This window comes from Notothenia coriiceps, unplaced genomic scaffold (genome assembly GCF_000735185.1).
Source record: "Notothenia coriiceps isolate Sejong01 unplaced genomic scaffold, NC01 NC01_scaffold00005925, whole genome shotgun sequence".
NCBI classification, from domain to species: Eukaryota; Metazoa; Chordata; class Actinopteri; order Perciformes; family Nototheniidae; genus Notothenia; species Notothenia coriiceps.
The window spans coordinates 67,468-83,995 of record NW_011338626.1 but is presented as its reverse complement, the minus strand read 5'-3'; the positions used below and the strand labels follow the sequence as shown (position 1 = coordinate 83,995).

Sequence of the window (16,528 nt, the reverse complement as noted above, 5' to 3'; positions counted from 1 at the left end):
AATGAATTTCATTTGGCCAAGTGAGGAGTAAATGCAACCAAATAGACATGTATTTTATATTCATTATGTTGAATTTTTTATTTGAAAAAGTTAGATAACCTCTGAAACTTTAAACTGTACAGAGCTGTGGCAATCTTATTTTTCATTCATACAAACATCAAATCCTCATATTTACAAATGAAGAAATTATATAAAACCGGGCCACAGTTTAACCAGAACACATGTACATATTTTACAATATTTGAGAGCATTACCTGAGCAAAAAGATTGCAGTGATACATGCCGGTACATTTATAACAGGGTATGTACAGTTTAAAAAACGAATGTTAAATGTCTCCAGTACTAAACATTGAGGAAACATTTGCTACAAAATAAGAGTACATTTAAATGTATTCATTTTAAAGTAGAAGTGCAAATACAAAACACAAACTAAAACATTTGTCTGAACTGTCTTTCAGCATATTTTAATTTAAAGGCTTACTATGTACTTCAAGAACTCCTTTGTGAGGGGTAGCACCAAACAAATTTGAGAACATTTATGTGCCCAAACGGTTAACAACTCTACCATAGGCTGCCAGTCAGCAAGTTTACATAAAAACGTAGGTGCATAGTTGGAATTTTTCATTAAAAAAAAAAAGTGTACAAACTGTATAGCATTTGTGTCTCTCAACTCTTGACTTGTCTGCAGATAGAAGCTAACTGGTTAATGCAGCTGGTGACTGCAGGAGGGACGCTGTGAAACGTTTCTCCTCTCCACCCTGCCAGGGCATCCAGGGCTTGTTTGGGGTTACAGGGAGACAGGTCATAGATGCAGTAGATTGCGGCCAACTGGACCTCCCATGGTACACCTGGGGGAAAAAACATTATGAGATTAAACTTCTAAATGGGGGTGGAGGCCATTTACTAAAGGTTAAGTCCTTAATTTCCTCTGTATCTCTTCTGTACTATAAATAAAAGGCAAAATGTGAACAAAATTAAAAACTTTAAAAAGAAGTGGCTTTTGAATGGAAAAACATCTACTGGACTGCTTTTTATTTTTAAATGCCAGGATAATATATATATATATATATATATATATATATATATATATATATACACACACGCACACACAGGGATAGGTATTTCACCCTGCCCTGTTATTGATAATAGAATNATGCCAGGATAATATATATATATATATATATATATATATATACACACACTGGAATCTGTTTAAAATTCACATGTAAATACATGTGTAAATACTCAAAATAGAAAGAAAACTACATTAGTGTTTAAAAAAATGATGACCAACTAAAGGTATGTCTTGGGAAATGGACATCACTCTGAGCACATAGATACCTTCAGTCTGTCCGTGCCTTCCAAACGCGTTCATGACGTTGGCTACTGTTACCACTGAGGAAGAATTCCTGTCTTTCATTCCAAGTTGACCGAGGCGTCCTATATTAAATGGAAAAACCATAACATTTTCAATTTGGTAATCCCTAGGCTATCAATAAATTACACTTGATTCAGGTTATGGTAACCTTCAAAAAAATAAAAAATAAACCTACCAATGAGTCGGACTACAGTGGCGACGGTCAAATCAGAGACAGGAGTTTGTTGATCTCTGGGCTGTGTCACCCAGGTGTTCATGAGTGGCCACAACTCCTTGCTGTCAAAGCAGAATCAACAGATTAGTAGTGATGTGTCGGTCGCGAACGAGCCGATTATTTTTGAATTCTTTTTATCGTTCAATCGTTCCGGTCCGCACTCACTGCCTGCCAAAACCACTCGCCTTTTAAAAAGCTTGATTTTGTTCCCCAAACGTATTCTGTGAAGACCCGCCCCTACTCTGATTGGTAGGTTTCAGCACGAGGAGTGAGATGGGGTGGGTCTTAACGGAATACGCGAGAGAGAGAAGTCATAACAAGTGGTACAGGACAGGTAGACAACGTGTTTTTCGGATGGAAAATGAGCCAAACACGAAAAAAGTAGCAGCATTTGGATGCACTTCAACCAAAACCCAGGCAGTGACAAAGCGCACCATTTGTAAAAGGCAAAATATTCTTTAAAGCAGGGTCAACAAATAATCTCCATCGCCACTTAAAAACACAGTATCTAATATTAAGAGTTGCTTGAATTTCATTCAAGGCAAGGCGACTTTATTTACTTAACACATATAGAAGGTAAATTCAAAGTAGTGCATTCACTGACATGAATGACATGGATATGGCACCACCTTGTGTCATGTTTACAATGCTGCAGACTATTGACATTAGGTCTGGCAATACAGTCAATCATTATCCTGGTGATTATTTTGCAGATAAACCTAGTAACCCCGCCCCCTTTAAAACGGCTCTTTGAAAGGAACGGAGCCATAAGATCCAGCTCCCTTCAAAGAGCCATAATTCCCATCACTACAGATTAGCACAGGGTTACAGTAGATGCCTGTTTACAGAAAATGGTCAGCTTCACATAGATTATTTAGATTTTGTTTGGAAGACTATGTGTATATGTGTATGTATCTTCAAGTCAGAACAAATAACATACCCCAATAAATGATCATAGGTCCACTGCCACTTCTTGTGTGAACAGAGGAGTTGCAGGGTTAAGACATGCTGCCAGGCCTCAGTACCCAGGTCCTGCCCGTAGCGACTGTGTTTAGTGAAAGACATGCCGGACCCTGACTGAATATCAGACAGCGTTCTGGAGATCAGCGTCTCAATTTCACAGGGAGGAGTCTGCAGTGATAAGAGGAGATTAGATTTCAAAAGGGATACAATTGGGAAATAAGACATTTGATAAAAACAGTGATCTGGCTAAACTATGGTCACAAAGGTCAGGACCTAAACAATTTATTAAACTTAAATGCCATCACAATTATCTACACTTTAAAGGAATTAAAATAAATAGCAATGTTTTCACCGGTCACCCCCTTTAAAAGTCAGAGGATATACATTTGACAAGCTAGATTTGAGTAAAATAAGTATTCAACTGGAGAACTCGATCTCTGCAAAAATACTATACCTTTTCCCAGCCAAGGTATGCTGAAAGGCAGCTGAGGAGGTTTTCTTCTGCTTTCAGTTTGGTGACAGTATGTATAGCCTGGCACAGAGAACTACTGTGTGAGAGTACTTTGGGCCATGTTGTCACCATGAACAAAATCATCTTAGCACAGTCTGGGAAATCTGCAGTAAGAAAGACACAATATGCGAAAACACATCTTCATTTAAAGTGAAGCTTAAGTGGTGCATGAAGGAGCAATGAAGACAGCCTTTACAGTTGAGAGAAGCAATCAAGTAAAAATACATTTGCAAAAGTATGTACGAGGTTAAATACGGTAGAACGTTAATTGCTAACCTTCTGTGAGAATGCTGTGTGCCAGGATGTGAGCTTTCTCCCAGTCTCTTGTCTGTCTACAGATCCCTGTGTGGACTCTACAGAGGGCCTGCGTGTGGTTACTGTTCAGATATTTTTTCCCCTCTTTCAACTTTTCCAGGATGGCCAAAATCATGTCACCCGTGTTAAGCTGAAGAGAGAGTAAACATGCACAAAAAGTTCATTCACATGGACACATCTTTTAAACAAACACATCGTATGAGCTATTAGCAGGCGTTTGCATTTACATAGATATTGTATTTGTATTTGTCAGGAGCTACACAAGAGCCTTTGTTATTGACATTCAGTCTCTTTTTTCTTTAAGTGAACAATAAAGAAGTTACACAAAGGGCATGTTATTCAGAACTAAATGATTAATGGGAAAGAACCAATTGTGCATACAAAAACACTGTTTTAAACTACAATTGCATACAGTAAGATAAGCCTACAATACTTTTTTTTCTTTAATTCAATTATGCAGATAAAAACACTTGACATTTAAAATCAAATCCATGGTACCAAAAAACCTCAGAGCGATTACCTCTCAATGCATTTTTCTCCCAAAAATATAGTGTTACTTGCAGTATATTTGCAGCAACAAAAGGCTAAGTCATACGGTCAAATTAATAAATGATGAATGGCAAGAGTGAAAACAACTGAAATTCATAGGCCGAATAAACAAGTCTACTCACCAAGCCGTTTTGGCAAATCTCAGAGATGACCTCCTTCTCTTCGTCTCTCAAGACAGGCTTTTTGGACAGGTTACCAACATACAATTGGCTCTGGATCACAGGCAGTAGATCGAAAAACTGGTTTTCAATCTTCTTTAAAAGGTGAGCTATAAGATTTTGCTTTGCCGGTTCTCCACCTTCATGGGACGGTAAAGCTGTCTTTGGTTTGCATTGTTGGCTACTCAGAGTCTGGGCTGAGGTGGCCTCCACTCCACTGTTGGAGGAGGAGGAACGCACCTGCTTGTGGCTGACAGTAGGAGAGCAGTTATCTAGCCTGAGACATTTACTGCTTTTAGGTTGAAGCAAACTGACGGCCTGTCTTTTTTCTCGTCTCATCTCAGTCTTGGTGAAGGCCGTCGAAGTGGAGTTAATCGTCTTAAAGCAAGACATCTGACTGTTGGTTGTTGTGGGTAACGTCCCACTCTCAGATGAACACATGCTGAGCCCGACATTCCCTCTGAGAATGCTCAGAGTTCGGGCGTGGGCAGAGAGCTCCGGGTACATGGTGTCAAAGATCCTCATGGAGTTCTCCTGAGATGGACTGGAGGAAGATGACGGGGAGGAGTTCATTGCCGTAGAGGGTAGGCGACCTGGGACCGGCACGGCGTGTTTTGGAGTGGCGGAACAGAACTGTAGTGGAGAGGAGGGGACTCCATTCGGAGGGAGTGGACTGTTAAGTGAAGAGGATCTCAGCTGCCGACTGTTATGAGTCAAGTGCGCCTGGACAGGAGTGGAAGGCGAAACAGATCTCTCCATGGGCGAGGGAAATGAGAGTTTACCAATAGCCTGCCTTGGATTGATTGATTTGCCCGCCTTTGGAGGTGTTTTCAGAGGTGTTAGGAGACGAGGAAGCGGAGGGCCCATCGCAGAGCGAACTTGGCCTATGCATTCTGGTGACTGAGCCGTAGTGGAACATGCCACTTGGCTAGGTTCTTCCTCTCGGATCACAACTGGGCTTTGATTTTCAGTAACTTTTGTGAATTCATTTGTGCTAGTATCACTTCTTAATGACAGAGTAGATCTAACAGTGCGAACAATATTTTGTTTCACTTGAAGGTGACTTGCGTCTCTGCTGTCCTGAAGTGCTACAGTTTCTTTGTTTGTTGTTATCTGGTTTTCTGGTGATGGGTCTTTGTCCAAAGCCTGCAATTCTATAGTGGGAATCAGACATGAAGGACTTATTCGCCTGGACATAGAATGTATATTATCCTTGATAGATTCATAGTTATCAGCCTCTTTTAAGTTAGAAAGGGGAGAGCCTTGATCTGCTAGTTTTTCACAGTTGAATGTGTCTATGTCAACACCCTTTTCTGCAGTAGTTGCAACATTTGCCTTACCAGTTTCCTGGTCAGCATGGGTTTTGTCATCTTCCATCTTCAACAGTGGAAGAGGCGTAGATCTATTATCACCATTTGATTCAGAGACAGAAGCTGCTACAGTGATTCCACCAGTTCCTAGTGCTTCGCTCCCACTTTCCTCCCCAAGAGGTTTAATGGGTGCATCATCTTCAAGCTTTCCTTCAACATTTTTACTTGTGGCACTACTGAGGCCGTCATCGCTGATTGACAAACAGGGTTTATCGTCTGGCACATCTGTGTCATGGCCCACACAGCCTCTATTCTCCTGGGGTGCTAAGACATCTTGACTGCCCTGTCCCAGATCACTTGAGTCCTGGAGGTCTTTTCCCAGTTCGGAACCCTTTTCTGTATTTGTTACCTCAGCAACTCTCACAGAGTCAATGATTATTGAGGAGGTAACTGAGGAATTAACTGGCTGAACATCAACTGTTTCTTCAGAGATTACAGTTGTATCCTTCCTTCTGGGGGACTGTCCAACCTCAGGAAGGACTGCTTTAGCATCAGTAAGATCACCAGGCCTTGTGTCGACCTCAATCTTTTCACCTGTATCTGACTGAACTTCCTTTGCATTTTCACCTTCAGGGATACTATTGGCACCACTGTTGGCAGAAGAAGATAAATAAGTAGGAGCAGAAGAAGAAGCTGTTGATGATAACTGCACGGCTGACGGCTTGTGCTCATTCGGCAACTCCTTTGCATTTGTGATGCCTTTGACCTTCACTTCAGTGACGCGACTCAAAATATTTTGTCCCGAGTCTTTGGAGTCATTTTCATTGAAAATGTGTTCCACTTCCTGTCTTGTGACTACTGGCAAGTCTACCTTTTCCTCTCTCTGTAGTGCAGAAGGTTTTAGACAGGGGCTTGTTCCAGATGTTGTGATGAGTAAGGACTCTTCTTGTTGAGAAGGAACAGAGTCGTCAGAGATTTTGGGATGGTTTTCCTTATCCCCATCTGTTGTCTCCATCGATTCCATTTCTGCATCCTGAAAGACAAAACACAGATGTGTTATAAGATACAACCACCACTTTGAAATTGACCAGGAGAATCAAAAGGCAGAAAATATAACAGTGCTTTTTTGACCACTTCGCAATGACATTACAGGAGCTTTGAGGGACCAAATTGTGATTTTCTAAACATAATAAATCTGTCATTTTTAAATATATAAATGACATGTATATTCACAAACAACGACAGCCAGACCTTTGTTCCTTTCTTAATTGATCATAATTCATTTGATTGAAAATGACACAATATCTAAAAAGTACTAGTTCAGTTACAAATACTATTATATAAGGTTTGACATATTTAAGGATAAGCTAACCTAGTAGTTGATGTAAAAGTACTGTATGAAAAGTGGTTTTATCTCTACCTATTCCATATTCTGTGACTTTCTTTTAAAATTCTTCATTGATTCTGATTTTAATAAAAAATATTGCATTGTGCATGCAGACCTTTTAACACAGCAATTTGCACTTACATAAAAACAGGTGAAAACTGCACATTAGTTGGTATTATTTTTGAGAAAATGCATATGAAAATGTACCTGATTTTCCACCTCGTCTGGTATAGGTGAAATGCAGGGAAGCACTGATTTGAACAATGCCAGTATCTGACCCAAAGATACTTCTGAGCTTCCAAAGTCAGAAGACGACTCCTCAGCTTTGTGCTTCTTGGACTTGCTCTTTTTGGGAGTGTTTTTTGGTTTCTTGGTACTTGGTGACTGCAGCGATGCTTGATGCTTAATGTCTTTCCGCCTATGACGAGTGCTTTTTAACAGTGTAAAAATGGCTTTTGTTTGCACAGGGGAACTGTCGGATTGACTGATCTTATGAGAAGGGGACTGGGATGCGTTCTTCAGATGAGAGTGCAGTCTGTTTTGTGGGGGGCTTGGTGGAACATCCTTGGATCTTGACTCTGAAATGTACAAGAATAAAAAGGATTGCCATGAATGCATTAAATGGGGAAATTACAAATATAAATGCAAAAGCGATTCAAAAGTGAGAGACTTGTTGAGTTCTGTCTCACACATTTATACAACATAGCTTAACGATGCCTCACCTGGAGAGGTTTGGTAATGTATCAGGTTGACAGGGTTCTGCTGCTGAGGTTCCACACATGCCCATAAATCCTGTAGCAGCATTTGGAACCTTTCTGAAAAGCAGACGCAATCAATCACAAGCTGCACAACTAATAAAGACGAAGCATACGATCCTTAAATTAATGTAATAAATCATAATTGAAGCTGACTGCATACCTTTGTCTACTTTAGGCTCCTTCGGTGCACTTGCTTGAGTTGATGTACTCCTATAATCTGTCAAATGGAAAATTAAAGTCAGAATAAAGTTGTTGCCATTATATAGATCAAATGCACTTTTGTTAAAAAAGGCCCTTTGACATTTAAAGGTGGGGAAGGTAATTTTGGAGAAACCAGCTCGAGTGCGCTAGAATTTGAAAATACACAGCCGGAAAAAATCTGCCACTTCCTTACAGAGCCCCTCCTCCAACACACACAAACGCGCACATGACCAATGAGGGCACGAGATAAGTTTGTGCACAGATGGAAGGCTGACAGGCAGGTAGGCCATCCAGTTACTTTAGCCGGACCGGCTCAGATGATTGGTCGTGCTTTTTACAGTGCTACGGCTTCCACTGATTACATTATTTTATGGATCTTTTGTCAAAGCACTTAAGATATTCATTGCTATCGGGATGTTAAGAGCATTCCATGGAATATAACAACAAGTGTATCTCGAGCCGGTTTCTCAAACTTACCTACCCCACCTTTAATTTAAAAAAAAGTTCGGTAATTTGGAATCATTTTTTGTTTTTTTGTTAACTGAAAACCTAACTTCTGGAAGAACCAATATCTGACTGCAGCAAAGTAAGCGTTCGTTGTAATAGTGTATTTGTAAATCAAGCTGTTTCTTACTTACCTTTGCACCTTTCTCTTTCCAGTTTCCTCATTCTCACCTGTAAAGTAATTGAAATTTAACACAAAGAAATGTCTGTGTAATAACTTTGAAAATTACCCCCACAAATGTGCAGTTTTTACAAAGATTATTACTGCACCTGGAGGTCATCAATATTGCTCTCTAGCAAGATCTTCTCTTTGGTCAGATGGGATATTTGATGATTCTGTTTGCAAACCAAGTCTGAAATATGGACAGAAATATGTATAGTTAAACAGCCAAAATAAAATCATTAGGAACATTAAATAATTTTTTCATGTGGTGTAAAATACATTTTTGATACCAACTTTCAAGCAGCCTAACTTTATTCTCAAGGCTTCCCTTTCTGTGGATCAGAAAACAACATGGGACCTTTGAGCATCACTTGTTTTCGAATACGTTTCTCACAAACAACCCAAACAAGGGTTGTGAAGGACACGACTAAATGGGAAAAGCCAGTTCTTACATGCTTGCTGTCTTGGCGTTCTCCTCTATCAATCTTTCAACTTGATCTGCTTTTGCCTGAGATTTCTTCAAAGAGGTCTGAAAGGTAAAATATTAAATGTGCAAAGATTATACATTTTCCTGAGCTACCTTTAAACTATGAATAAAGCTTTTTGAAAAACAATGGTTCTAAATGATCGTCAGTGATGAGATACAGCAAATGTAATTGACTCAAGTGCAGAGACCGTTTTTTCTTACCTGTGTTTCCAGCAGATCATTTTCTACTACAGCTTTTTCCCTCTTCAGTAGAGCATTCTCAAGTGACTGTGTTTCTGTCAGTTCTATAAGGTTGAAAGACAATTTAGCAAAGAATCAGTGATGTATTTAAAACATCTATAAACAGATTATTATTTCAAAGTTTTGCAACTTTTTAGTGGTATAAATTATAGGATGTGAAGTACCTTTCACATCCTTAAGATGGTCTTCAAGCTTCTCGTTCCTGAACAATGTGAAAAATAAAAATTAACGTAAAATAATTCCATTATAATATATTTATTTGCACTTATATGATTCAAATAAAATAATCCCTTACTCTGCCATCATCTTGATATTTTCCTGCTTCAATTTTTCCATCTCTTCAGAAATCTGCCCAAAGGTCTTAAGAGCAACCTTGAAAAAAATAAACAAGAGAATATCACACACAGCATACACACAACAAAACTAAGTGTATGAAAAGGTTGAGGAAACATATTGTGTAAATTACACTCTACAAAGAAAGATCATACCTTTTTTTCCTCAAGTTCTGCTTGCAAAGATTCATAATCGGCCGTCTTTTTCTCCAGAGTAACCAATCTGATCTGCAGCTCTTCCAGCTGTTGTTGAAGTCCAATTGCGTCACTGCGTAACACATGAACATAATAAACTATGCATTTATTGAGATTCTTTAGGTAATTTCGCACTCTGAGGTCACCTTTTGTATAAGAGTATTGTTCCTTTGGTAAACATTCCCTTTAAGCTAGTACGAACACATTATTACTACTATGTGTTGCTAGATTACACCTTGTAAAGTGACCAACCCCCAGTTCCCCCAGTGTCCAAATGTCACCGATAGCTAACTAAAATGTATTTGCTGCAAATCACCATGGCAATAATAATGCATTTATGACTCACTCAGAAACCGCTATCCTCTGTTTCAGAGCCAGAAATGACGACACGTATTCGGTCTGGCTCTGTAGTAGGAGACAGGAAGACACAAAACAAAAACAACCACAATTATTATTACCAACAACGTTCCCCTAAACTGATATTTAGTTTAGGAATCAAAGGTTCACGTCACAAAATCAAAGACTGTTTATTTCCCCTTTACAAAGACCAAACTCAACTTTTGAATGGAATTTTCTGTCATAAAAGGATAATCTGACCTGGTGCAAAACATAGCAGTTTTGACAGTTTCCAACCGTCGCGTCCGCGGCGATTGCGGCCGTTTTGGACTGACTGTCCCTTGGCATCATGGTAAGACAGGTTTTACCGAAATCCTCACAATCTTTAATATCATAGATAATAAATTGAGGAACAAATTCACTCAGTAGAAACTCCAGACAGGTTCAAAATAAACACATTTTACGCGTCTCCCACGTTGACCAAGGACCCAAATAGGACCCCACATGGGAAGCTTTGTGAAATGCCGGTTAACATAACATGTAGTATTAATTGCTACGGTGCAACCCCTTTCAAATTATGGTCAGTTTTCTAATTACGTGTAACTAATATATGCGTTTGATTTGGTGTCGGCAAAAATATGATGTTTCTCTACATTTTCTGTTTTCCTTCAGGCAGTTCACAATGGCATTTGGGGGCGTTGCAGAACAAATGCAGCAAATCGTGCTGCGGTTTACCGGCCAGTAGGAGCAGAACACTCTACCCCCAGAGCCCTAGGGCCTTTCTCACTTCTCTTATTTTTCATTTCCTCGCTCCTCGGTCTCGGTCTCACCGGAAGTTGATTTGTCTGCGCCATCTTGTGTGCCTTGGCAGTCTCAGATATTTTGTCGGAGGAGCGAGGAGCGATAATGGAGGAGCTATAATCGAGGAACCACCAGACCATCCTCCGATGAAATCCTCAGACACTCGCCCCCGCCCCCTTACTTATTATCATTTCCATTCAGTCAGTCATGAAGTGCTATTTAAAATGTTAATTTGCTACATATCCAAACAAACAAACAAAGTGTGCAATCCAATGAATGTTAATCTAACTGGGTTTTGATAACATATCTCTTTTTCTTCTCTCAATTATTTTATTTATTTTGTGCACTCTAATCAATATTAATCAAACTATTGTTCGTTTATACATTTTGAGAATGGCGTTGATGATACAAATGTTTGTGTCAGTAAATGTGTAATGACAGAGGCGGGGGTGTGTGTGGAAATAACGGGGACAGAGCTGGCTGCTTTCAGACGATCAGCTGTGCAACGTCATCACAAACGGACGTCACTTCACGTGACGCTCCGGAGGAAAGGACGTCGGTAGTAACCATATATATAGTCTATGGTAGTAACTCACAGGAGGCTTCTGGTGAGCATAGTGGAGTTTAATGGTTACTGGTAGTGCCGAACTGCTACTCCGGTTCATCACATACTTAGCATAACAACATAGCCCNTGTAGTTCTTAGTTTATTTTATTTATTGGATCCACAACAGATGATACAATATTTATGTCAGTAAATGTGTACTAACAGAGGCGGGGGTGTGTGTGACAATAACGGGGACCGAGTCATCACAAACGGACGTTGCTTCACGTGACGCTCCGGAGGAAAGGACGTCCCATTGCTCTTAAAACTAATTTCCCTGCTTCTCGTGGTTTCCTTGCGTCCCTCCATGCTTCCCTGGTGGGAGGGACTAGTCACAGGGAAACGACGCAAGTGAGGGACGCTAGGATCCATTTAACCGAAGTGAGAAAGGCAGAGAGATTATCTCTCTAGGCCGTTTCTCAATCGCGAGGATACTGGCTTGGTAGTCGCATACTTCCAAGTCACTTCCTTCAGAAACGAAGCAAGTATACTTCCAAGCCACAGTTTCGGAAAACAAAGAAGAATGGAACAGGCTAACAAGTGTGCCACTGGGTCACCAACCTTTTTTAGGATGAGGGCTACTTTCAAAAAATAAAGCAAGTCGGGGGCTACTTTTACTCCTCTTTTTTTTGTTTTTTGCATTGTATATATTTTATATCTATATATTATATGCTTACCTTTAACCTTTGTGTACTGTTTGGGTCTGTGGGACCCGTTTTCAGTGTTTACTAAAAGAAAATGTATGCAATTTAATCATTTTAACCTGCTTTATTTGTGGGTGGACCTTACATCCTCTAGGGGGGGCCTCACATCCTCCAGGGGGGATCTCACATCTTCTAGGGGGGTCCTCGCCTCCTCTAAAAGATTTTTTTTTAAATGTTGAAGTGAAATGCATCAATCTGCTGCACTTTGAGTACCAAATGAATTTATGGATACAGCTCTCAACACTCATACTAAAGGGAGCTGTATACTTNATACTTTTTCGGCAAAGGCGAATGAGGACTTTGAGGAGGGAAGCTAACCGTTTTACGTGAAGGCAAACCCTGACCCAAACAAAACATCGATTCGAGGCAACAACGGCTGTCTTTTCGTGACATAGCGGTTCTGTTCTCCTATATTTTTGGTTAATCTTGTTGTACTTCTTTCACCAGCCTTTTATTGCAACACGCCATCAACAACCGTTAGTGAGCTTCCTTTTCGTGGACTTGCTCACCAATCTGTATCTCCTTCAAACGATCTGGTTTTGGTCGATGCTTCTCCGTTACAGTTAACCGAGGTTGAACCAACTCTAAAAAAGCGTGTCGGACTATGGCTGAGCCTTAGTTCCTTGGACGGACTTCGTAAACTTTAAATTTCTTTGGTGGGGCGCGTTGCAAAAACAAACAAGATAGTGAACTAACTTGGTTTTTTTCGGTGTTGGTTCCTATTAGGAAAGGGTCGCAACACCACCCCAATGTTAGCGGGAGGTCGGTGTTCTCTGCAGTTTGGAGGTGGGTCGCTGGGTGACGGAAGGGGGGTTCTAATTTTTTCCTTTGGCGTCCCTGACCTTCGACTCCAATCTCAAGGTTTCGTTGAAAATCGATACTTCCGAACCTTGTTATTTGACACATTTTAAAAATACTTTTATTTCAACCCACAACGTATGTTTTTTTGGACCAAAAGCTTTCCCGACTTGCGCCATACCCAACAAAACACCCACACACCGCCCCCACCTTTTTCTCCCCACGCCTTCAAACTCTTTCCCTCAACACCCACACACTCTCACCTGCTCTCTCTGCTCTACCGCGGCCCGCCTCCTGCCGCACTGCAAGTCCAAACCTCTCACCCACCCACACCACCACCACCACACCACACACCCCCCACCCACCCCACCACCCCACACCCACCCACCACACCACCACACACACACACAACACACACAACAACACAACACATAACCATACACAACAACACACGCCCGGACCGCACCCCCATCTAATCTATCTCATCTATCCGTATGAAACATAACCTAGGGGCGGTTTACGGACGGACCCCTGAGATACCGGGGAACGCTAAATTAAATCCGACGCGGGCTAGTACCCAAAAAAGAGGAACGCGGGCCAAAAAATCTACCCAGCGGGCTTTTGGAACCAGTCCCGGACGACACTTCCCCGCCTTGAACTCTGCCAGACAGCGCATGGGGTTCGGTGCTAGCCTAAACAGTTCCTCACGGGCTCTGGGGCCTTACCCTCTAGGGCAGTTGCTATAGAGCGGTCGGTGCTCGCTATGAGAAGTTGTTGTGCCCTCCAGCACCAATTTTTTATCCCTTCCGTTCCCGGGCTGGTGCACCCCTCAAACCGCTCCCGTCTCTTTACCCAACGATGCCACACCCCTGGGGGCAAGGGGACCAACCACTCGGGCGTTTAGCGACCTACCTGGAACTACCCCTTCCGACCCTTTTTCTATTTTGGAATTATACCATCCCTCATAACCGAAAGGTGGCGGCCGAAGTTACACCCCACAGAAATGCCTTAGTGTAAACCCGCGTTCTCGCTAACACTAATCAGATGACCCCTAACTGCACTACCACCTTGCTCAACGTTTCCAGGACTAGGGGGGACCCGAAGGCTCTCTCGGTCCCCTCCTGCCTCCTAACAGCACGCAGCGTGGTCACGGGACACAGCGCAAAAGTCCCCCCCTCCTGCTTCTTGATGCGGAGCTTTTGGGTGACGGACACCCGTAGTCAACTCTGCCCACGGGCCCGCTTTCACGGTACCCGTCTCCCTTTCGGTGCCTTTTGGGCGCGGGCGTTGCTGAAGTTCCCGTCACCCCTGGGCTGAAAAAATCAGGCGGTCACTTGCGCCGTTTTAGTGGCGTTTGTGAACCACTTTTTTATAAGAACAGTGACACCCGGGGACTCTACCCCGCATTAAAGCTACAAATACTAGACCTGCGGCGGATACGCCGTCCTCATCGCGTCTATCTCAACATAAACGGTCGGTCACCCCGCGTCACCCAAAGATTCACCTTTGATAGCAACCTCCTCGAGCCCACTACTAGCGCTAGCCGCCCACTGGCCACCAAAAGGGGGCTCGGGCGTAAGCCTTGAACGGCAAACCCTACTCCCTCCTATTTTCCCAGTCCAAACTTCGTTAAGTGGGACCCGCAAAGTGGGCGATGTCCGGCCGGTCTTTAGTCCAAACCCTGGGTTCACTCCCTCTGCTTGTTCGGCGGTGGTCCCGCTATCCGGTTACAAGGCCCGCCTAAATGCGCGTGCACCCCTTTCCAGGTCCGTTACGCGTCCCTCTGACACTTCCCAGAAATTCTAAAATTAGGGGGGTCCGGGCCAAAGGCACCTCTCAGTTCGGGTACCGGTTCGCGCTTGACCCTGTTGGTACCAGACATTTGGTAGACAACGACCGGATCCAATTGGACTCTCTCCAGGTCACCTAGTCACCCTCACCGGGAAGGCAACTGCCCCCAAAATCTTAAGAACCCCCCCGCGAGGCACCGAGGCGACCTCAAGCATGGTTGCGGTTGGGCTCGGGTACCACAAACAAAGTAATCTTAAATGCGTCTATTTGTGTTTGTTTAATTACCGTAACGTAAAACATCACAAAAAATTAAATAATAATATACCTTATAAAAGCTATCCAACCTACCCATTTACAACACCACGACGAAATCATAAAAGCTGTAAACCCCAATTTATGGACCCAATCCTAATCTTGGTACACTCTAACGAACAGAGAACCCTAACTTCGGGTAAACAGAAATCATAAGGGAGTTGGTCCTAATTAATCTACAGTCACCAATAAATACATGTCATAACCTCCGAAGCAATTAATAGCTTACTACTTGTGAACCACCAATTTTCCCCTTTAACATATCGTTGACGATTCCCCTTGTACTAACTTTACGTCTAATTACGTTATTGTCCACGTTATTACCTTTCAAACTTATAATGTAGTTTTGAAACTCCAAAAGGGTCGCGCGGTTTCTTGCTCACGCGCGCCGTGTATACCCTATATAAGACGTCTCCCGTATTTCTCTACCACGTACATCTTCTCACCCCGCCTCAAGTACAAATCTTTGCTTCGGTCTTGCGCGCTCTGACCACCACCGCGCACCGCAACCAATAACAAATCATTTAAACTGGTTTATTCTTATCTTATGTTACCTAATTAGCATTCTTTCTTTTTATTTATGCATATTTTACTAATCACTCCCCTTTTAAACTGTTTTTTGTACTGTCCTATAGTACACACTGGAATGACTTTGTACTTTATCTATATTAAATAGATAAAAGTGTGCTCTCCCTAGCTCTCTCTCTCGCTCGCTCGCTCGCTCTCTCTCTCTCTCTCTCTCTCTCTCTCTCTCTCTCTCTCTCTCTCTCTCTCTCTCTCTCTCCCTAGCTCTCTCGCTCGCTCACAGAGGCTGTGTGCTCCTCCTTGGCGATGACGGGTTGCGTTCAAAAATAATAATAAACATATTTGTAAAGTGGGAGGACACAAACGGGATTTCAAAAAGTGCGGGGGACATGTCCCCCCTGTCCCCAGTGGAGATTACGCCATGCGTGTGTGTGCGTCAAGTGGAATAAATATATATGCAAGTTACAACACACACAGAGTAAAACTCTGCTCCTCATGTGTTGTGTTGTATAGGCTGGCATGATAGGCTGTTCAATGGGGCTGATGTGTTGTGTAGATTCTGCCAGAAGGAAAATCAGCGGGGAGGTCCCACATTGCTTTTCTTCCCGACTGCAACGCTGGTCCCGCAAATCAAGCAAAACGTGATTGGTCGATATTCATTGTGGGTTTTGTTATTTTTTGGTATTATTTGAACCTCAGTAAACTGATCAGTTGTTAAATCGGATGTTGACACCTATTCTTGGTCAACTTACCAATATTTTCTATTCTTAGAATTTTTGTCCGCATCGGGTTGTGCCACGGCCGCCCGTGAGTCAGCGGCGTCCTTCACTCAGCGGGCCGCCCGTACAAGATTTTTATCGAGCGGTTTCTTTTTTAGGTTTTGTTTTTTTCCTTTACATTAAATTTGTAATTAAGATGAGATACGTATTTGCTTGCGATTTTAGTATCCTAGATAGATGAATGATTGAGATATAGATAAAGATTTGGAGGAAG

At 42.1% G+C, this 16,528-nt stretch overlaps 1 protein-coding gene across 2 annotated transcripts; it reads right to left on the bottom strand.

Moving 5' to 3' along the window:
• Positions 1-52: 52 nt before the first annotated feature.
• On the bottom strand, positions 53-10,470 carry ice1 (KIAA0947-like (H. sapiens)). Of its 2 annotated transcripts, none has more exons than XM_010768650.1 (20): positions 10,263-10,470; positions 10,012-10,070; positions 9,627-9,738; positions 9,434-9,510; positions 9,303-9,340; positions 9,100-9,182; positions 8,864-8,940; positions 8,691-8,743; positions 8,519-8,601; positions 8,383-8,419; positions 7,704-7,760; positions 7,508-7,600; positions 6,993-7,363; positions 4,053-6,431; positions 3,343-3,511; positions 3,010-3,170; positions 2,533-2,723; positions 1,554-1,654; positions 1,342-1,440; positions 53-848 (listed from the first exon to the last, which is right to left on the bottom strand). In XM_010768650.1, exons 1-20 carry the CDS (start codon positions 10,350-10,352, stop codon positions 667-669), a joined length of 4,512 nt encoding a protein of 1,503 aa, XP_010766952.1. In that variant the 5' UTR covers positions 10,353-10,470; the 3' UTR covers positions 53-666. The 2 variants fall into 2 exon arrangements, with proteins under 2 accessions (XP_010766952.1, XP_010766953.1); XM_010768651.1 differs by having other exon boundaries at positions 8,706-8,743.
• Positions 10,471-16,528: the final 6,058 nt, after the last annotated feature.